Here is a 22,978-nt window from a genome sequence, read left to right as displayed (position 1 = left end):
CCTCCATGGCCTTCAAGTTGTTTAGTCCTCTTAATTAGATTGAGCTCTTTCAAGCAGGCGGTGTCCTCTCCAAGCTGTTGCGGGAGATCCCTCAGTTTTGGACAATTGTGAAGTTGCAGCTGCACCAAACGAGGACATACCTCGGCTTGGCAGATCTCATCCGCTCCATCCTTTCCCCATCCATAAGCAGTAGTAACTTCTTCCTCATCATGAAAAGAAGACCATTCACATTGATGATTAACCATTCAAGTTTAGGGAAAACAACAAACTCATTACATACAAGGTCACCATTCTTGCAGCAAACAAATTCAAGTCCAACCTTGGTAACTACATGTGCTCCATCAATTCTCAGAAATTTCAAGTTCGGTAGCTGCCCAATCGATGGAAGATCAGCACAGGATCGTATATCTATGAGTATCAAGTAAGTATACTAGTAGTAAAGACAAACAGGCGGTAGCAAAGCAGGTAGGATACCACTTACCAAAGAATCCATAAATACATAGGTCTTTCAGGTTATGCGGAGGTATTAGCTACTCAAAGACATTCTCAGTATTACTAATATCTTCTTCTGAATATTATCCGTCTCCACGTCCAGTTCAGTCTAGTACTAGTTTTTTAGATTTTTTTTGTCTGACGGCACTGCATTTGTACTACAATGAGCCACTCTTTTCAGTTTAACAAGATAAAATAAACCTCATATGCAACTAAGAAGACAACTCTTCCAACTTCCATTCATCTTGTCTGTTAGCTATCAATTCCATCACCGGCGGAATAATCTCTTACAACGGTGAGGAATTTCAGATTCCCTGTCCCTTTTGGAACCTGGTTTACTTTTGTGTCAAAAAGGTCAAGACATCTTAAACAGCTCAACAGGGTCATTGCTGAAGGAAGACTGTGTAGATAAACACACCGTCTCAAGCTTAGTACTTGAAGGTTCTTTAGGGAGCCAATGGATTCCGGAATTACTCACTTGTTGCGAGCTGTAAAATACAAGAATATATATTGAGATACATGAGCACTTATTTTTCTTAAATGACCATATACTTAAAAAGGTGCCCAAATATTTTTACAAATATTAACGTATTTCAAACAAGTATAAAAATAATAATATTGTTCTATGAATGTTTTTTTTGTAAAAAAATGTTGAGCGTGTTTAGAAAAAGATTCATCATGCCTCAAAAATAATCACAGTGTATTTTAAAAACATATAATGTGTATTTAAAAATATTTCAAAATGTATTAAAAATATTTCATGTTTGTTATAAATGTTTCATATTTTCTATAGATATTTGTGGTGCATTTAAATAATCTTTATATCATATTCTAAAAATATTTTGCGTTTTTTTCAAAAATACTTGTGCAGTTCAAAAAAATGTGCACTGCGAAAAGGGGAAACTCTAAAAACCCAGAGAGATAAAAAAACAGGAATGTGAACATAAAAAGAAGAAGAAAAAACCACAAAAAGGAGAAAAGGTAAATAGGAAAACATAAACACAAAAATGATAAGAAAGTGTTCACTTATGTATTTTAAAAATGTTCACATCTATTGAGAAAAGAATATTTGAAAATATGTTAAAATTGTTCCATATATTTAAAAAATGTTCATGTATTTACAAAAAATATTGAAGTAATCAAAAAGTGCTAATGCCTTTTCAAAATAAGTTTTGTGTAATTTTTAAAAAGTGTGCAATTTTAAAGGATTTATATATGTCAAAAACATTTCTCTGTTTCTTGTAACAAGGAACTGAAGATAAAGAAAACCAAGAAAGGAAATAAAAAGAAAAGGAAAAGAAATTAAAAAAAGGGCGAGCTTTACTCAGCAGGTGCAGACCACCACTATCTGCATTGCATGTTCAAAAATTCAAAGCATCTTTCCTTTTTTTCAAAAAATGTTAGATCTATTATAAAGATTAACCAGAATTACAAAGCACCTCAAATATAATAAAAATTACATCGAGTTTCAAGGATCAGCGAACGACAATTGCCGCCGCCAGCGAGCCGCTATCGCCGCTTCCATATAGGAATGGCCTTGATGATGACGGCCAGCCAGGAAGCCTGCTTTAAACTGGACGCCTGAACTTTCGACTGAATTTTTGTCTCAAAAAAGAAACTTTTGACTGAACTAAAAAGAAACTTTTGACTGAACTTTGTTCAGCATTAATCAATACTTTTAAGCTAAGGAGAGCAAACCTTTAACCCATTAATTCTGCACTGTATTGCACTAATTAATTGAGTTCAGAATAGAAGAAGATACTAGCACTGAAGAGAATTTGCATTGGACCGGACTATCGCTATGGCAGATCGTGTAGTGATAGTTCCTGCAATGTCCCTTACTATTCTTGAGCTCAACCGTAGAGAAACAGAGCTTGCCCATTCATAGCTCACACTTCTGCACATAGCTGCTTCAAAACGTACTTGGCCCCCACCGTCTGTCATCCCCGTCCACGCTTCGCAGAAGTTGCAGAACTCCGGCGCAGGCTCCGGGGTTGTGCTCCTGGAGCTCAGGAACGACAACATTCACCGCACTGCACACATCGTGCCATGTTCATTCTGCAGCTGTGTCAGTTTGCCATCGTCTTCGTCGTCCACGATTCCTGCAACACCCAGGATATGTAGTATGTACTTTTCATGTGTTATGATTTCCGTGTTAGAATGTATTTTGTATAGAGCTTCTGTGTATATCCGTATATTGTAATTTTATATAATATGTACCCTTATATATAAAAAGAGCCACACCGGCATTAGGGTGTCGTGCAGTTTCCCACAAAGCATAATTGTTTACATGGTACTTCCTCCGTTTGAAAAAGCTTGTCCCAAGCTTGTCTCTCAAATGGACGTATCTAACACCATTTGAGGGACAAGGTTTTTCGGACGGAGCAAGTATCAGTTTAGGTTACGAACATGTCTTCCGCCGCCGCTAGTGTTCCGATCCCATCTGCACCGGCCACCGCCACCGCATGTGGTCGTGTGCCGCCACCGCATGCTGGAGGAGTCTCCGCGGATCCCGTATGCGCCAGCGCTGCCGGCTAGACGGGGTTGGGCGGCGAGCGGCCAAGAGGAACAGAAGGAGGTTGTTCGTGCTCTCGGAGATTCCACACTGTTGGATTGGGTTTTTTCGTGCTCCAGCCGTTGCAGCTGCTGCTGTCGTCGCCGGCGTTATATTGGCCACCATGCAACACCATTTTCGCCCACGGGAACATCGTCGGCTTTGTGCGGATCTTCCCATAGCATCATTGGTGTTGCAGTCATCGCTGCACAGCATCACCTCCCACACAACACAACACTAGGTGCTAAAGTCGTCTCCCTCCTCTGCTTCTGTAGAAAATAGCAGGCTAACACAGACAGGACGGTCAGAATGGGAGATGGAGTATATAAAATTGTTGTACCTAATATGCCCACCTGACCTCATCATCTAGATAGATAGTGGTACAATATTTCTTGCGCAGAGAAATCTTCCAATTGCATTGCAAAAATCTTGTGTAGCTCACATTACCAGGAAAAGCAGACTGATTTGATTCCCCACATCTCGAATATTCTGAATCAGATCCGGCACCAAATTAAGAGTAGCGATCCATGGAGCTCGGGGGGTATTGCAGTGGAGTCGTGCCGGTGCTAAGGAGGGTGAGATAACAGAGAATTTGAGATCAGTGTGCCGTGGAGCACGAATCTAGAGAGAAGCGGGAAGATGCAGGTCTAATCCCCGACGAACGTCACGATAAATGTTCAGTGACCAAATAATCATTGAGATTACCATCAGCAACAGATACAGTTGAAAAACCCCTGACTACAGTTTAACTTTGAGAAATCATAATACCTGGAGACTGCATCCTTAAACCTCTTGAGCAGCGTAATTAGCAGCCCTCCACATTGCACAACTTTGCTCAGAGGGTGCAGACCACCACTATCCAGTATCCACGTTGCCTCTGCCGATTTGTTCCATCCCCCAGAATTTAAATGCAAGTTCAGACTTTCAAAGGAGTGATTTCAACTGGAATGTCTGAACTCCCGATTGAATTGATCAGTCTTTCAACTAGGTAGTTCGATACAACTTAAAGCTGGTGCAAATCCTCATTCTTGCATCTGCATTGCACTATTTTAATTGCTTTGCCAAGATGGTGTAGTCGCAGTTTCTGCAATATCATTGAATCTTCTTTCATCTCAGTTGCAGGGAACAATAATTATTGCACTTCGTCATTCATGCTTCACCATACCCACAGATAGCGGCTTCCATATGCAGTTGAGTGCCTCTGCCGAAGTTGCCTTCTGCACTTCACCCAAGTTCCAGAGCTCCTGCCGTGGTTGTGCTCCCGGAGCTCTCGGCAACAGCCACCTTCACCACACTGCGCACATCGTCGCCGTGCTCAGTCTGCATCTGTGTCAGTTTGGCAGCATCGGTCATCGTGCACCACTTCTTGCAACAACCAAAAAAATACTATATACATACATACATATATATTATTTGTTCATGATTTTCAGTTGAACAATCCTTCTGACAATGTAGTTTGGCGACACAATACGTACAACACAGGTTTATACAGTAACAAAAATGCTCTTCATGACCAGGTCACTCACACAGGTTTGGCCGTACAGGTTACACAGGCAAAGCCTCACGCCCAAGTTCAGAAACAAAATAAAAGGAAATCCATCACTTCCATTGAAAGAATAAAATCGCGCCAACCGTGCCATGGAGGTTCAGTACAGCAAAGGCCCCAAGTTCAGGAACAAATAAAACGAAATTTCTGGATTAAATCCAAAAGGTGAAAGCATACCCACACACAAGACAACGATCGATACATTCCAGGGCACCTGCCCAAAGAAATTTGTTTCTTCACCAGCTCGCTACACATCCATCATGGAACTTGCGCATCTTCAACATTGAGAGACTTCCTCAACTTAGTACGTTTGGTGCTTTGCCCATCGAAGCGAACGGGCCATCAGTCCTACGCCGCCAGCGAAACACACCGAAATAATTAGCAACTATGACAATTGACAAGCACATAAAGTCATAAACACATACGTACCAAGAGTTGGTACAATTCCGTATATGCTGAGATCAAGCATGAGTGTAGCTACAATTTCGGTTGTTTTTCCACAACGTCACATACACAACTGGGGTATAGTTTGCCTGAATAAGAGACCAATGCCTCAACAACTATTACTACTCATATCTGTTAATGGAGATGCCAATATTATAAACTCTACCTGGATAATTATGAGAATGTAAGCAACTTAAGAGCAACATTTTACAACACTTAATAACTTGCACGCTTGCAGTCTGCCAATGGACAAGTACTAATTCTGGAATAATCAGTAAAAGGTCTAAGTATTTCTGTTGCATAAGCATGTATAGTGGCACAAAACTGAACAAAGATGCAATTTAGGCACGAGTCCACTGAGGGAGAAAACTGAATCATGGCTGCTAAGAGAATCAAATATACAATAAAAAATATCCAACCAGTATGGAGTGTCATATATACCTTGTGCAATCTAACTCCACATGTAGACATCCAGTTCTTCGCCATGAAGTCGCTGGTGTTCATCTTGAAGCCCAGGGACCCAGCGTGTAGAGATCTCTACATGGTGTTCGTGCATATCCTCGCCCATCCCCAGCTGCTGCAAACTGCCCAATCCCTCTACATGGCTTAAATTTGGACAAGCACCTACACGCAGCGCTGTCACTTGAGGGAGGTTGGAGACATTCTGCAGGCCTTCACAATTCTCAATGGTAAGAAGCTCAGAGAGCACTGGGTGGTCCTCCACGGCCTTCAAGTTGTTTATTCCAATTAAAAGGATCTCCTTCAAGCTGGCAGTGTCCTCTCCAAGCTGTGGCGGCAGAGCCCTCAGCTTCGGGCAACCTATGAGTTGCAACTTCACCAAACGAGGCAGCAGTTGCAACCTTGCAGATTGGGCATCCTCCTTTTGAATCTCAACAGCTCCATCCTCTCCCATTTCATCATCAGCAACAACGTCTTCATTAAGAAAGGACCACTCCTCCCAGCTGGGCATATCATTGATGACCAACCATTCAAGTTTAGGGAAAGCAACTAACTCACTGCATATGGGATCACCCTTCCCGCAACCAAATAACTCAGGTCCAACCTTGGTAACTGCATGTGCTCCCATTATTTTCAGATATTTCAGGTTAGGTAGTTGCCCAATGGCTGGAAGATGTACACAGGATCGTACATAATTGAGGATCAAGTGTATTAATGATGAAAAACAAGTGGTACCAAACCAGGTGGGATACCGCCGACCAAAGAATCGTAAAATTAAGTAGACGTAGATGTATCAATTTTCCTATATAACCTGGGATCTTTTCTACAAATGAGCAATTCAATACCAAAACACGAAGAAGCAGAAATCTCTTGAACAATGTATCCTCAATTCCCCATGGACCCTTAACAGTTAGGAAAGTCCTCACCTTAACCTCCACCTTATCCAGTCTAGGTAACACTAACGTATCCTTCTTAATGACAGCAGTAACACGTCGCAATTTTGACATATTTTCACCCCTTAAAGTTTCAACATCTCCAATAAAACATTCTTCTCTTGATATATTACAAGCAAGTTGTCTTAAGAGGTCATGCATTTTGCATTCAACCTGGTCAAAAATGAACCTATTTGGCTGGAGGAGATTCCGATGTATTAGCTCGTAGTAGTACTCTTCTGCTACGTCTTCTAGTAGTTGGCCTTGCTGCTCCTCGATGAATCCTTCAGCAATCCATAACCTGGTAACTTCTGCACGCTCTATGATAGAATCTTCAGCATACAAAGCACAATAAAGGAAACACTGCTTCAGATGATGTGTTAACTCATCATAGCTTAGATACAAAGCTCCTTCTATTTCATCCAAGAGCATGCTCTGGGAACCAGCATATTTGCCCAAATACTTTTTCCACTCATTCTCCGTTAGATCTCTGCTTGCCAAAGCACTAGCGGTAACCTTGATTGCAAGAGGGAGGTGACCACATTTACGAACAATCTCAATTCCTGTGTTTCTTAAATTCTGCACTTCTTTCTCTTCGTCAATGTTCATGCTTTTCCAAAGTAGCTCCCATCCCACCTCTACTGACATGAGATCAACTCGATGGATATGCTGCACACCTATTGTCATTGCAATTTGATCATCTCTTGTAGTTACCAATATTACTCCAACAGCTGCTTCGTTTACTGGAATTCTTATTAAATCTGTCCAAACATTTGACTGCCACACATCATCTAGAACAAGAAAGAAACTCTTGTCCTTGATTGCTTCTGCAAGCTTTCTCTGCAGCTCGGCTATGGTTTCACCTTGCTGATGATGCACACCAATATTACGGAGAACCTCTTTCAGAAGAGTAACTTGATTGTAATCTTGTGACACACAAATCCATGCGTGTATCTTAAAGCTTCCTTTTATTTTGTTGTCATTGTATATCTTTTGAGCTAGTGTTGTCTTACCAACTCCCCCGGTTCCAACAATAGCAAGCTTGTAAGACTTATTTTCCTTGTGTGAATGAACTAAGTCCACCAACCTCCTGCTAGAACGTATGATCTCCTTTCCCACAAGGTTGGGCTCAACGAGGTTGGAACTTCTTACCAATTTGGATGTTGGACCATTTCCAGCAGGTTGTGTACTAGTGTTGAATGTTAAGAATATCTTGTCCTTTGAAATGTTCTCTATCTTTTTGTTGAGGCCTCTAATCCGAACAGCAACATCATGACGTGACCAGATGTTACAAAAGCAAGAGGAAACTGAGAAGCCCGCACATGCAGCTGATTTGCTTGATGATGAAGAAGGATCATCAGGAAGTAGCTTGCTTCCTTTACATCTAGCCACATCTAGGATTTCATCAACATCATATATAACATCTCTCAGTTGGCCGAGCCAATTGTTTACTGCTAGCTCTTTTGTCCTCCTTTTCTCAGCATCATATATGCAACATTTTATCAGTTCTACTCGTCGCAGGACTTCTCTGAGCTCTTCTTCCACCCCGAGGATTAGTATGGCCTCATCTGTAATGATATTCTGCAACTTACTGGCACATGATCCAAGCAACGATTCAAGTATGGCTGCCATCGATTAGACAAACCCGGCAAGGGAGATCCACCCAAACCGCCACAGTGACTTGTTCTGAGAATAGCAGAATTTGGAAGCTGAAAATGAATGCTTTCAAAAATCAGACAAGGCTCTACAGATACACTAGAAGCTACTTAGTTACTATTTTTTTGCCTAACGAAAGCTATGCATGCAACATACATATAGATTCAGCACCTTGAGTAGTGCCATGTATCAAGGACTAAGTTCAAGTTTTTGTGCTCCCAAATTTACATGTGTTTCAGTTTTTCATACAAAAATATTTATTAGTTTGTCTTGCCTAGTTAAGGGCGCCATCCAATGGCAGCTGCATAGCAGTCTGCAGTCTACATATCAATCGGAACCAAAGAAAATGTTGCGTCAAGTATATACGGCCGATTTTTTTATTAATAGTAAATGATAATTCTGTAATTCCGAAACTGGTAAAGGGCCGGTGGAAATTTTAAAAATAGGAAGGACGTTAGGAATAACAGCGTTCAGGATGGACGCTAGTATGGATGGCGTCCAGGCCTGGACGCTAGTAAGGATGGCGTCCAGTCATGCCCTTCGATTGGTGCTCTGGTTTTGGCTCAACTGAGTTGTTTTTCTCTGATAGATAGAGGTTTCATGAACTATATACTCTAATACGTTTGCAGCCATCACTTCTTACCTTGATGGGCGGTAAGCAAGCTCTAGCACAGACATCACCAATCATCGGAGGGGCAACATCATCTCACAAGCCGCTTATCATTAGGATCATTCACTGATCATTAGGATCATCCACTCGACCTATGGTTGGAGCATGTGAATTGTTCCATGGCCTTGTTGAATCTCCTTTGTTTGGTCTTCTGTACAATTTATCTAACGGTTACAAGTGTACATTATATAGGTGACTAGGTTGTTACTTTTGGGCAATACAATTGGAAACTGGCTAGTTTATGATAACAGATAAGTCCATCTTAGTCGGCGGTCGCACTTTTGCCTCTATGTGTCGGTGCACCACTGCTAGCACTTCTGGAAGCATGGTGTGCCGGTGTCGTAGCCCGACGTGAACCTGCCGTGCGAGTGGCACCTCAACCTCGATAGGGTTCCGGTGCCGACCGTGCCGGACTCAGGTAGCACACAGCTGATGGAAATTCAGCACCGTCGTGCTCTACTCCTGGATGACCTTCGCCACGACCCAACGTACACAGTGGATTTGCCGAACTAGGACGCGTGGTTCGCCACCGAGCACGACCAACGTCGTCGGTCGTGCTTCAAGGGTGTGCCCCGTGAACCACGCGCACTCACCGCTCCACCATCACTGTCAGTCATGGTGAGTGGGGGGGGGGGGGGGGATTAGGAGGCCTACATTGTGGCCCTCGAGGAGGCCACAAGGAGGTCCATCAAGGAGCTAGAGTGCAAGGAGCTCGCCAGGTGGCCTAGCCTTGCACACGCGCTGGTTGAATCGGCGGCCGGAGGGGTGACCAACATGCCCCATCACCACCAGCACCACCAGCGCCCGAGCCTGTGGAGGAGCCATGACCGCTGCTTGGGCAATCATGGTCGTGGACGAGCATGTTGTCGTTGTATATCATGCACGCCTGTGTGGATGGGCACGATAGACGAGAAGATCGAGTGGCAGGCTGTGAAGCGTGCGATGAAGGCCGAGCGGCAGGAGAAGCAATAGCAGTTGGTGGCGCAGCAAGCAGCGACACTGCCAGCCATCTAGCACGCGTTCCCGTGGAAGGAGACGTCGTTCTACGTTGACCTGACCAACGGGGAAGGAACGACGAACTTGAGAGGATCAAGACAAACTTTTCCTCTGCGTGTGGAGAAGAGGAAGAACAGAGAGAACAATATCTTCAGGAAATCGGTGAAAAGCACACTCGAGGAGGCGAACTCAGCCGGGAATCACTTTGGTCTGAAGCAAGAATTAGTCGCATAAAGGCAGGCTTTGGTGCTGGCTGGAAGAAAATAGAGGTGAAGCGGGCTAATGATGCTTATCTTAATTTGTTTAACCCACTAATTATTCCTTCCCACCCACCATTGCAGCAAAAGGCAAAAGCAAAAGCACTCAAGGTGGCTCACTTTTTCTTTCTTGATGATTGAACCTGATGCCTTGCCTGAGCAAGCAGCAGCATATATATACTGGAAAGCCAAGCAACAGCAAAGCCCTCAGTTGGAATGAATTGGATACCCAAACAACAGTAGCTACTTACATTATTAATTCAATTGTCAGGATATTATTTAACCAAACAACATTAGCTCATCATTTTCAGCAACCAGCAATGAAAGCCAGTCTTCAACACAACGGCACCATACGTTTACGGTCAACGAGAGATGTACTGCAGAATCTGCACCAGTAATAAAGATCTCCCCAAAAGAGAATTTTGTGATACAGTTTACAAAAGACTATGTTGTATCCATCACAGTTGATCCAAGCAGTCAATGAGGTTCAACTTGGAGTTACTACAGATGTAACTAGACCACACTTGCCAACAAAATTTCTTTCAAGATTAAATGCACTAGCTTTGCTAGTTATCGTCCTTAATTCTCTTGAGCAGCTTGGCAGCCCACCGGCGCAGCCTTTTATTCAGGGTGAAGCCAACCACGACACCAACCACAAAGCTGACAGCGCCGAACTTCGCGCAAGCCGACAGAGACACCATCCGTCTGCAATACCAAAGGATCATACGTCAGTTGCAAACTTGCAAGGAGCATAACTTGAGTCAGGGATTACAGATTTACAGTACAACTTGTCAACGTTTACATCACTAAAAATGCTACGGCTGCAGCCTAAATCTAGAAACGAAGACTAGAGAGTACTCCCTCCGTTCCAAAATATAAGTCTTTCTAGAGATTCCAATAGGTGACTACATACGGAGCAAAATGAGTTAATCTACACTCTAAAATATGTCTACATACATCCGTATGTTGCAGTCCATTTGAAATGTCTAAAAAGACATATATTTCGGAACGGAGGAAGTAGATGCCATGCATGTGCCATACAGATTTCACTATATAGGCACAGAGTCTATTTGGTAGATGACTGCAGCTTTGGTTGGCAGATGCACACCCCAACCCTCTACATTGTCTTTGTTCCATCCCCAGCATTCAATTGCATGTCAAAAAATTTCAAAGCATGCTATCTACTGGATGTTTGAACCTGCAATTGATTTTTCCAGTCTTTAAACTTGGAGGTTCTGATAGAACTTCGGACTAGTGCAAACTTCCAATTTCAACTAAGGGGGGGACAAATCTTTCGCCTAGAACTTGTATAAATAAATGAAACAGAAACCAAACTTTCCCCTACAAGTATCAAGCAGCTTTCAATCAACTAATGACCAAAAATAAATAAACTGGAGCCATATATATCAAAATTTCAATTAGGATAAAAAAATCAACTGGGTCAGGTTTCTTCAATCCCCTGCAGCCACTGCTCAAGGGTGGCAACGTCAGTTGGTGCAGCACCACAGTGGCAGCACGGCACAAAGCAGGAGGATGAGCATGGGAGGGTAAGGCAGAAGAGGAGGCACAGGGGAAGTCAGAGGGTACAGTTGCAGAAGTGGGATATGGAAAATTCAGCAACTGCATAGTGAGGCAGAGTTGCGATCTCCTAAATCAACGTGGCTAAGTATGTACACTGGCAACCAAATATCTGCTGTTTAGGCCCTGTTTGGATCCCCGTTTTTCTTTTAGATACAGTTGTAAATAATACACACGTCTCCGCCTGTCGTTTCATTCCAGACGTAAATTGCTCTGCGGACGGTAAGATACGGGTGTAAGTGAAACACCTCCGTATCTAAATACATCGATTCCAAGCGCGCCCTTGGAAGTTCCACAAATACATGTACAACATACAGAGTACATTGCCCAGCCTACTTCTTGTTCTCAGGTTTAAGGTTTGGCATCGGTTAAGAAACAGAACGCCATATGGAACAAGAGATGTCATAGACACCCAAAATACTGGCATAAAAGTAAACAGAAACCGAACAATTGGGTTGTCCTGCCATACATACACATAACTGAAGCTTTCCCCTGCCAAATATATATTACAGTTACAGATCAAATCACTTTAACTCGTTTAGTCAAGCTTTCGGCTCTGATGATAAGCATAGAGAAAACATGCGGTGCAGGTGTTGCAAGGGATTTCATACATGTGCGTCAGCTACTACTACCACAGTGTACAGTACAATACGCTTCATACCCCCAAACTACAGGCAGCATACCGCGAAATCCGCCCCCAAATCGAAGCAATCTACCGGGCGAGCGAGCTAAAACAGGGCGCATCGATCGAATCTCGAATCAGAGGAGGGGGCGGGGAGGGGGAGGGGGAGCTCGGACATACCCTGCCTCCCTGGGCACGAGGAGCTGGTCGGAGAAGGCGGAGCGCGAGGAGGAGGAGGAGTTGGCGGCGTCCTGCGCCGCCGCCTGCAGCCTCCCCACCGCCGACGAAGCCGAAGGCATCTCCGCGGATCCCGCCCTCTCTCTGGCCTCGCCGGGGTTCGAGCTAGCTAGGGTTTAGCGGCGGAGGATTTTTCTCCTCTGTTTTCTCGGATGGAGTGGTAAATAAGAGAAGGAACTTTCCTTTTTCCGTCTTTTCTTGTGGACGAAGAAGAAGAAGAAGACGGGTCGGAGAAGGCCGAGGTCGATCTGGGGATGGGCCGGCCCGGGATGGCACTGGGCTCTGGGTTTTGCGCAGTCCGTGTCCAACTTCTCTGCGATTTTTTATTTTGTTTGGAACTGATGAAACATCGTCATTTCAAAGTCCAAATTATTTATCTTCAGCGGATGCACTCACTAATTATGCCGGTACGTCTTGACCAGTTTGTCAGAAGTGCAGGAAACATGGCATCGACTACATTTATTGATCCAGCGGATGCACTTACCTAGGGCCAGTTCTTTTGCTGATTTTTTTGAGCTTCTAGAATAAGCTGCCAGCCCAACCCAAAATATATTTTTAAAAGCTTGCTAGTCATGTTTTAATTAGTAGGTTTCTACTACTATAATTTTGATTGAGCTTCTAGAATAAGCTAGGTATAGAAGCCAGCAGAAGAAATGGCCCTAATTATGCATGTTTCTATCTCTACTTAGAAAAATCATAGGATTCAATTATCCGCTCCTCTTTCGTCTAACATAGAGCAATTCTAGAAGACTCGCCACATTCGTGGTCTCCATAGAGTATGAAGCATGATTTAAAATATTTTATCTAAAGGTTGTCGAGGTGACACACAAACTCAAAGTCGTTATAATAAAGCCTTCATATTTTTTTTCTTACTTTTATTTTTTTCGTCATGTCAACTCAATTGTCATATATTCACTTGGAGTGATTTAACATTTAAATTGAGATAATATTGCATTATAAAGTTCTTTCTTAGTGGGGGGGGGGTCAATTAGCGACATCTGCATATTATAGATGTTCAAAGTTATCTCTTTTAGCGACCATAGCCTGCATTTTGAGAGTGAGTTGATAGTGAGTGTTATGCACGCGGAACATGCACATGTGACGAGTCGGCTCGATGACTAGGCGCAACTCGTGACGGTCCGGTATGGTTCACGCGGAAGGGGGACAAGTGGGGGGCTGCCGCGGCATGGTAGACACGTCCCTGGCACGACGAAATTGGGCGATATCACCTTCATCCCATTCTGGGCACACGTTGTCGTTGAGGTTAGGTACTGCTTGACCAATAGGGGGAGGCCCAAGATGGCATGATCCATCTTCGTGAATTTCACGATTTTCCGCATCAAGTTTGCACTAGGCGGTGTGCCCCCCTCTTTGCTACGAAATCTGCGTCTGCCTCCTTGAACTCGCGCTAGACAAAGCGCTCCCTCTCCGTCGCCAACCCCTGGTTGATGACGGTCTCCTCGGCGATTACGTTGGGGATGGGAAATTGATGAGTTCAAAATTGCATCTTTTTTATTTTTGTTAGTTTTGTGCCGTAGTTGTAGAATTTTTGGAGATTTTACCGCATTCGCGCATGTTTGTTTGTCTTATTTCACCAGGATCTTGATTGAGGAGGAAATCTTGGGCATTAAAGAAAAAAATTAACGGTACGAAGAACCATCAGTACCCTTGGTGCATGCATGGTCCTTGGAGAATTTAAAGGTGCTATTATCTTTTCTTCATTCAGACAACTTTTCTCATGTTGAGATGCTCTAGAGGCAGAATCATGTGTAGCTATGGAAGGGCTGTCGTTGGCTCTTCAAAGGTGTGATACTCCCATTGAAATTGAGATGGACACTTTGGTTGTTGTCCAGATGAACTCGTCTCTAGTCAAGGAGATTAAGCATCTTCGTTCTCTCCGTGAAGCTTGTATATTATTCATGTTAGGCGCTCTCAGAATAACAGTAGGGATTGTCTTGCTAAATTTGCTAGAGTAGAAGGTAGAACCATGACTCGGTTGAAGTAGGCATGCACCAAACCGCAAAGAACATGGATGGCACATGTGCAATTGAGGGTGTGTACAGGCGGCCCTGGGACAAATAATGTTGATTTCTTAAGCTTAGGCTACTCATAGTTAGAGTAACATAGATGGTAACATCACACATCTCTAGACAAAAATTGATGATGTTGTGAGTAATTAATAAGAAAAAAGAGGCATGTGGTAACATAGTTAGTTACTGTAACACCACATATACCAAGACAAGATGAGTCTATAAAATAATAAATAAAGTGTTGCATGATATCATACATATGTTACTCTATACTATAAAGGTAGTAACTTAGATTAGTAATACGATTGTGACTAGTCTTACGGCACCCGGGCCGCGTTATCCCGGCTGTTGGTTTCCGATGCTGTACCTCGAGATGCCCAACAGCTAGAATTGTTTATCTGGATCCATTACTGTCGCAGATACTAGTAGATGTTACTTACGGGAACTGGCGTCGAAGGGTTCCTGTTCGTACTAGGCTCAGCGTAGGTTTGTTTTCTTGTGCCACCAAAAAAATATACGGACAAACACCCGTGACTCTGACGATCAAGGCTGCACCACATCCCTGTGTCCACTCTCGTTCTACTCGTTATGGAGGAGGGCCGAGACGGCGTTCCCATACGGATGTATAAACTCATTTTGTCTTTATGTCAAAACTGCACATATGACAGGCGCTACCCCCACTCTGAAAGATAATATGCGTTCCCTGCACCATCGAGGGAGCCGAGCCCACGTTTATATTGATGTTGGCCGAAGCCCTTGGCTTGGCATACAAGATTACACATGAGGAGTTTGAGTAGGATACGAGAGAGGGAAGAGATTGAGATTACAATACGTATATTCTAACACCCTTCCTTAATCTCAACTAACCTAAGTTAAGATTGCTCTTGAATTCTGCAAATGGTCTTGCTGGTAAGGCTTTTGTAAAGCCATCGGCCACTTGATCTTTGGAAGGAATAAACCGAATCTCAAGTTTCTTTGCTGCAACTCTTTCTCGCACAAAGTAAAAATCAATTTCTATGTGCTTTGTCCTGGCATGGAATACTGGATTTGCAGACAGATATGTTGCTCCCAAATTATCACACCATAAACAAGAGATACGATTCTTCTTTATCCCCAACTCAAGAAGTGATTCAACCCAAATAATTTCAGCAGTTGCATTTGCCAAAGACTTATATTCAGCTTCTGTACTTGACCGTGATACAGTAGCTTGCTTTCTAGCACTCCAGGAGATAAGATTAGATCCAAAGAACACTGCAAAACCTCCAGTTGATCTTCTGTCATCACTACATCCTGCCCAGTCAGCATCAGAGAATGCACTCACAAGAGAGGAATTAGACCGTTTGAAATGAAGTCCTATTCCCATAGTATGTTTCACATATCTTACAATCCTCTTAACAGCTGACCAATGTGCAGAAGTGGGTGCATGAAGATATTGACAAACCTTGTTGACAGCAAACGAGATATCTGGACGTGTGAGAGTTAGATATTGTAGTGCTCCCACAGTACTTCTATACCTTGTACTCTCCTCCTCTTGAAGTGGCTCACCTTCATATGCTGAGAGATTTTCTGAGGAGGATAAAGTGTATGGGCATTGGCTTACAATTTTTTATCCCTGCGAGACGCAGAAGCTCAACAATATATTTTTCCTGATTTAACACAATTCCATCTTGAGTTTTCTTGACTTCAATACCTAGGAAGAAATGCAAATCACCTAGGTCCTTCAAGGCAAACTCCGAGCTCAAGTCATGCAAAAGAGCATTAGTTGCATTTTGTGAAGAACTTGCAACTATGATATCATCAACATATATAAGCACAAAAATGACTACTCCTGCCTTGTTATAAATAAACAAGGATGGGTCAGCCTTGGAAGCAATGAAGCCAAGATATTTCAACTGTGAACTCAATCTGGAATACCATGCTCTGGGTGCTTGCTTTAAACCATAGAGTGCTTTATCAAACTTGCAGACATAATGGGGGAATTTCTTACTCTCATACCCAGGTGGTTGTCTCATAAACACTTCCTCTTCCAGAACACCATGCAGAAACGCGTTCTGTACATCTAGCTGCCTTAGACTCCATCCTCTGGATACAGCAATGGCTAACACAAGTCTGATTGTTGCAGCTTTCACAACGGGACTAAAGGTGTCCTCATAGTCAATGCCATAACGTTGCTTAAAGCCCTTTGCAACTAGACGTGCCTTATATCTGTCAATAGAGCCATCTGCTTTCTTTTTAATTCTATACACCCATTTGCAATCAATGATATTTTTACCTCTCTGATTTGGTACAAGATGCCAAGTTTTATTCCTCATGAGTGCAGAATGCTCCTCATCCATTGCCTTCTTCCATTTGGGATCATTAAGTGCACTGTTCAACGATGTTGGTTCTCCTGAAATACACAACATTCCATATGGTATAGTTCCATCTTTCCTAATTTTAGGATTTCGTATACCTTTCTGTAGCCGTGTCATAACACGTGAAGAAACCTCTGGCTGAACCACTGGTATACTCGCCACAGAAGATCTAGGAGAATCTGCTAATGCAGTAGGCTGATTTGTCCTCATGTGCGCAGGAGATCCTGTGTCTGCTGGTGTGGCTGCTTCTCCCATAGGCACACGGGCGTCACCTGATCGATCCGATGCAGAAAATCCACCCCCCGACCGTGCCTGGCCGCGCGCGCGGTGCGAGGGGGATCTGACCCCGCCGCTGGACCCGCCTGGTGCTGGCGTGCGATGCGAGGGGGATTCGGTCCCGCACCTGGTCCCGCCTGGAGCTGACGTGACGATGTGGGAGTGGCCCTCCCTGGATCCAAAGCTGAGGCCGTCAGGAGCGTGATCCGAGGCGGATTCGCTCGCATGATCCGAGGCCTGCGCGCGTGCAGGGGTGTCAGGCACCGCCGGATCTCCTTCGTCATCTGTGCTAGCTTCGTCTTCTTCCACAACGTGAAATATAGGGTCAAAATCAGCCATATTTTCAAAATTTTGGTCATTTTGAGCACCGTTTTCTCCAGGGACCTGCACAGGCATAAGAGAGGAACCAGTACCAGCAGGAATATCATCACATTGGTGAGTACAATTGTCGCCCCCATGATCAAAAGACCGAAGATGTGAAGGAAGAAGGAGAATTTCCTTGCGGAGAAGTGCAGCGGCATTAGGATGAAGGGGGGCAAAGGGAAATACAGACTCATCAAAGACAACATCTCTGGATATATAGACCCGTCCAGTAGTAACATCAAGGCACTTGACCCCTTTATGCATGGGGCTATAGCCTAAAAAGACACACCGTTTTGAGCGGAAAGCAAGTTTGCGTGTGTTGTAGGGCCTAAGATTGGGCCAACAGGCACAACCAAAGATACGAAGAGATGTGTAGTTGGGTGTGACACCAAGAAGTCGTGTAATGGGTGTTTCAAATTTGATGACTTTACTTGGAAGCAAGTTGATGAGATATGTGGCAGTTAAGAATGCTTCATCCCAAAATTTAAGTGGCATGGAAGCATTTGCTAGCAATGCTAGCCCCATATCAACTATGTGACGGTGCTTTCTTTCAGCGGATCCGTTTTGTTGGTCAGCATGAGGATAAGAGACATGATGGGATATGCCGAGCTTTTGAAAGAAAGAATTTAATTTTTCATACTCACCACCCCAGTCAATTTGCATAGCAATGATTTTAGAGTTCAGTTTGCGTTCAACAAGATTTTGGAAATTGAGAAAAACTTGGAATACATCAGATCGTTTCTTCAATAGATAAATCCAAGAAAATTTACTATAGTCATCAATAAAGCTTACATAATAGGAAAATCTACCAACTGAAGTAGGAGCTGCCCCCCATACATCTGAAAAGATAAGTTGTAAAGGGGCAGTAGACACACTAGTAGAAATTGGGTAAGGTAACTGATGACTTTTTGCTTGTTGACACGGATCACAAACTGACTCAACACTAGGCTCATAAGAGAGTTTATTCTTGCTAAGAACATGTCTAACTATGACTGAAGATGGATGACCCAAACGACTGTGCCACCTTGATGTAGATAACTTGGTGACAATATTTGCTTATTTATTTAACCATGAAGATGATGATGATGATATGAGTGGGTAGAGGCCTCCCACGCACCGTCCTCTAAGAATGACTCTCCTTGTTCTCAAATCCTTAACCAAGAAAAAATAAGGATAGAATTCAATAAGAACATTGTTATCAAGGGTGAATCGATGAACAGAAACAAGATTTTTAGATGTTTGAGGAACATGCAAGACATTGGTCAAGTGTAAATTTTTCACGGGGTTTTTAACAATTGAACTGCCAATGTGTGTGATATCCATACCAGAACCGCTTGCCGTGCGAATTTGGTCGCCTCCATTGTACTTCTCCCGCATCGTCAACTTGTCAAGTTCACCAGTGATGTGGTTTGTTGCTGCACTGTCGGCGTACCAGTTGGTGTCCACGCCGTAGGAGACTGCATGTGCCTCCTTTTCCTCTTGGTCGTTTTCTTCATAACGCCACCAGCAAACTCGTGCACCTCCTGGATGGTGTCTGAAGCATATCTGACACTCTGGATAATCGTGCTGTTACTCACGAGCCTACTGTTGCTATTGCTGCCGAGGGCGGCCTCTGAATCCTCCGCCTCTATTGGAGGAAGGGGACTGACGGTCACCGCGATCACCACGATCACCGCGGCCGCGCGCCCTTCCTCCGCGCCCGCGAGATCTGCCATGGGACTGGCCACAGCCTCTGTAGACCGCATTGGCGGATGAGTGGAACCCGCCTGAAGATGAGTTGCCTAGCATCTCCATCCTTTGATCAAAGGCAGAGATTTGAGCAAATAGGTCATCGGCTGTGATGGTGTTTTTCACAGCGCCGATCGCCGCCACCACGGAGTCATAGTCGCGATCCAGTCCGGCCAGGATATAGTCCACCATCTCCGGATCAGATACGGGACGACCGGCAGCAGCTAGTTCATCCCCAAGACTTTTCATCTTCGCCATATATACCGAGCTTGACATGGAGCCCTTCTTTGTATTGGTGATGGCTATTCTCAGATTAGTAATCCGAGAGTGAGATTGTGAGGCGAAGAGATTTGTCACTATCGTCCAGAGCTCAAAGGTGGAATCTTTCCCAACAACTTGTGCAAGAATCTCTGGAGACATGGAATTGAGAAGGTATGATAGAACCTGTTGGTCTTTGGCGATCCAGGGTCCGTATAGGGGGTTCGGCTCTAGGGCCGTGGTCTTGTCTGCCTTCGTGACCTCCACCATCCTGGGCGGAGCTGCGTCGGTGTTGTCCAAGAGCCCCGTCACCTGCGCGCCTCGCAGGGCAGGGAGGACCTGCGTCTTCCAGAGGATAAAATTGCCTCTTGCGAGTTTCTCAGACGGCGGCGATCCAAGGTTGAGGGAGACACCGGCGGAGGAAGCCATGGTGATGATGATATGTGGTTTCTAGGGTTTTTGGTTTGTGGCTAGATGTATGAGAAGAGGTGGCTCTGATTACCATGAAAGATAATATGCGTTCCCTGCTCCATCGAGGGAGCCGAGCCCACGTTTATATTGATGTTGGCCGAAGCCCTTGGCTTGGCATACAAGATTACAATGAGGAGTTTGAGTAGGATACGGGAGAGGGAAGGAGGTTGAGATTACAATACGTATATTCTAACACCCACAACCGCCGAGCAAGCTCTCCTAGAGGGAGAGAGCGAGAGAAAATTTGACAGGCGACGGCTACAGACGTTGTCCCTGTTTCCCTGCGTTTACGTCTGTATCCTCTGAGGGGCTCTTCTGGGTGGAGTGGTGGACAGCACTGAGGTTGATGTCGCCAGCCCGGGTTCGAGTCCCTCATCTCCTACTCCCTCCATTCCGAATTACTTGTCTTAGATTTGTCTAGATACGGAGGTATCTAGTACTAAAATAAGTCTAGATACATCCATATCTAGACAAATCCAAGACAAGTAATTTAGAACGGAGGGAGTATAAGAATAAGACAGGGGGAGTCTCCTCTCTGTTCTCATTCTTTTCGTCTGTATTCTCTGCAAGAAAACGGCCCACGTGATCCTTTCCGTTCCTTGTGCACAAATCCCAATGAGTATGTGAACGTCCAGGATATAGAAGTACCCGGACGCGTAAGCTCAAAGGAATGTTTTCGCCGGGACAAATTCCTCTGACGTTTACGGCTGCCGGCTGAACACACGGCTGGCGTCACGCACATCAGATTGAACGGGATAAACTAGGTTTAAAGTTAGGCGTTTTCCAATGACTCGAGGCACGGCCAGCCGCCGCCTATAAAAAGGCCAAATGGGGGACACACGCCGCACAGCGATCGCGCAGGAGACGCAAGGCGCAAGGCAGAGAAGAACCATCTGCTTCGACGGTAAGTTAGACTAGCCATAGTGGGGAGCAACTAATAAAAGAACCATTTGCATATATTACTGATTTGTATTACTATCTCTATATAATGGAGAGTAACATATGTGTTGCCATGCAACACTTTATTTCTTACTCTCTCTGTCCCATAATGTAAGACGTTTCTTTGACACAACACTAGTGTCAATAAGCATGTTATATTATGGGACAGAGGAAGTAGGTTATAGACTCATCTTGTCTTAGTATGTGTGATGTTACCGATAGTATGAGTAACTAACTATATTACTTAATTTGTCTTTCTTTTTATTAATTAGCTGCCCCATCATCTTTTTGTTCGGATGTCATCTATATCACTCCTATATTACTCCCACTATAGATAGTCTCATAAAATCTCATTAAAAGATGAATTTCTGTCCTAATCTATGGTTTCGTACGTACGGTAACTGAAACAGGCGGCACACAAGCTTTTTTTTTTGACAGAAGGCGGCAGACAAGCTAATCATGCCCCTTGCGAGGGAGTATGATCTGCTCTTAACTCATAGGCAGCAAGGCCGTGAGAAAACAAAATTTTACATTAGTACCATCTACTGTGGCCGAGTATTTATGAGTAGAGGGTCTTTCAATAAAAAAAAGCTCCTACATTAGTTCCATGATGACGAGTAATTTTCTTTGGAGTCTGGCAGGTATTGACGGGCAAAAAAGCCCTTCCATCCAAATTCCTACACCAGCCCCATAGGCAGATACTGATGAGCAATACATCAATATTGTGACTTGGGTACTAACGAGAAAAAAAATGGTCGTTTGATCTAACTTTTTTTTCCTACGACAGTCCCATGCCCGACGCCGACGAGGCTGGGGCACCGACAGGGCAAAAACAACATTACCGAACTTCATGTTCCATGAAGTCATACATGACATGGCACCAATGAGACCAAAACCATTGTTTTCATCAACATATTTTGTTCTAAATAATAACTTTGCGATATCTTATGATGACAGGCAAAACAAAGCCACCTGCAGCTACACATCACCACCATCTAGACCATTTTGCAAAAGTCATCCATGTATCATGGATGAGCAAACAACATGACGACAACCATGCACACTTTAATCAAAGGTTTTTTTAATCATTTTTACTAAAGCACATCTAGATATACTTTACATATTGCATATCTAAGTCATATGTTATTGATTTTGCGCTAAAATTTGTGCAAGCATTTTCTCTTGTCTTTTACTTTTTCTTTCTAATCTGATTGAATCACCTAGATGTATAATAACTAGGACACATCTAGATGTGTCCTAAATAGACCTTTGTATGTTACCTACAGATGTATTAACCGTCCGCTTTGGAAAAGCGCTGAAAATCAACAGTTTCAGGCTTTCAGTAGACTACATGCAATCTCTCAAGTCAGATAAAAGCATAGTGGTAGAAGGGAAAATATGTACTCCCTCGACAAGCATGGATACCAAGGAAAGCCATGATCTAGCGTGTGATATGCATGCATGATACTCCCTCTTTTCCGGTTGATAGGGCTCAATTCAAAAATCTCACCAACCAAGGTAGATGGTGAGTGGTGGAATACTTTTTGTAATTTGCATAAGCACTTAGTTAATGCTTTGTTTTCCTTAAAAAATTATGTTTATCAATGTATTAATTGCAATGCATGCATGCATAAAGTACATGCATTGATCAATTTTCTCTTAATACTTACATGCAATGATTTAATGCACCTTAGAATCTAAACATGTGATAGGAAACAATCAAATTAAGCCTTATAAAATGGAAAAACTAAAATTTTAAGATAAGGCCTATAAACAGAAAAGGAGGGAGTATTATTCACCGTTGTAACTGCAGATAAGTTCATTGGCTGGCCTCCTTCCTCCTTGTTCCCCACGCCCTCGCATGCGCGCTGTAAGCAGTTAATACATCCGCATGCACAGTCAAAAAGCAAGGGCAATTTGGAAAAATTAGGGTAGAAGGCTAGCGCGTAGACTAAAAGGGAAAAAATATAAAAACTTAGATGCAGACTAAGAAGAGTTGAAGAAAGTACCATCAATCGTATGAGGCTTGCTTCGATACACCCCATAACGTATAAGGGCAATTTGGTCATATGTCCATATTGTATGCCCACCTTCGTATACAACAGTTGGCAGACAC

The 22,978-nt window shown here is 43.6% G+C and overlaps 1 protein-coding gene and 1 pseudogene across 1 annotated transcript; both read right to left on the bottom strand.

Annotated features, from left to right (window-relative positions):
- Nucleotides 1–4,631: 4,631 nt before the first annotated feature.
- LOC125546575 lies at nucleotides 4,632–8,137 on the bottom strand (annotated as a pseudogene).
- A 2,244-nt stretch (nucleotides 8,138–10,381) lies between these two features.
- On the bottom strand, nucleotides 10,382–12,637 carry LOC125542594. The gene is made up of 2 exons (XM_048705675.1): nucleotides 12,387–12,637; nucleotides 10,382–10,711 (listed from the first exon to the last, which is right to left on the bottom strand). Exons 1-2 carry the CDS (start codon nucleotides 12,503–12,505, stop codon nucleotides 10,573–10,575), a joined length of 258 nt encoding a protein of 85 aa, XP_048561632.1. The 5' UTR covers nucleotides 12,506–12,637; the 3' UTR covers nucleotides 10,382–10,572.
- Nucleotides 12,638–22,978: the final 10,341 nt, after the last annotated feature.

Source organism: Triticum urartu, chromosome 3, assembly GCF_003073215.2.
Source record: "Triticum urartu cultivar G1812 chromosome 3, Tu2.1, whole genome shotgun sequence".
Lineage (NCBI taxonomy): Eukaryota > Viridiplantae > Streptophyta > Magnoliopsida > Poales > Poaceae > Triticum > Triticum urartu.
The sequence above is the reverse complement of the archived record's forward strand: the minus strand, read 5'-3'. Positions and strand labels throughout refer to the sequence as shown.

Bases quoted from the DNA above. Each gene is read 5' to 3' on its own strand.
- LOC125542594 (XM_048705675.1), bottom strand. From the start codon at position 12,505: ATGCCTTCGGCTTCGTCGGCGGTGGGGAGGCTGCAGGCGGCGGCGCAG. The intron at 10,712-12,386 runs GTATGTCCGAGC...TTGGTATTGCAG, and splicing joins CTCGTGCCCAGGGAGGCAGG to ACGGATGGTGTCTCTGTCGG.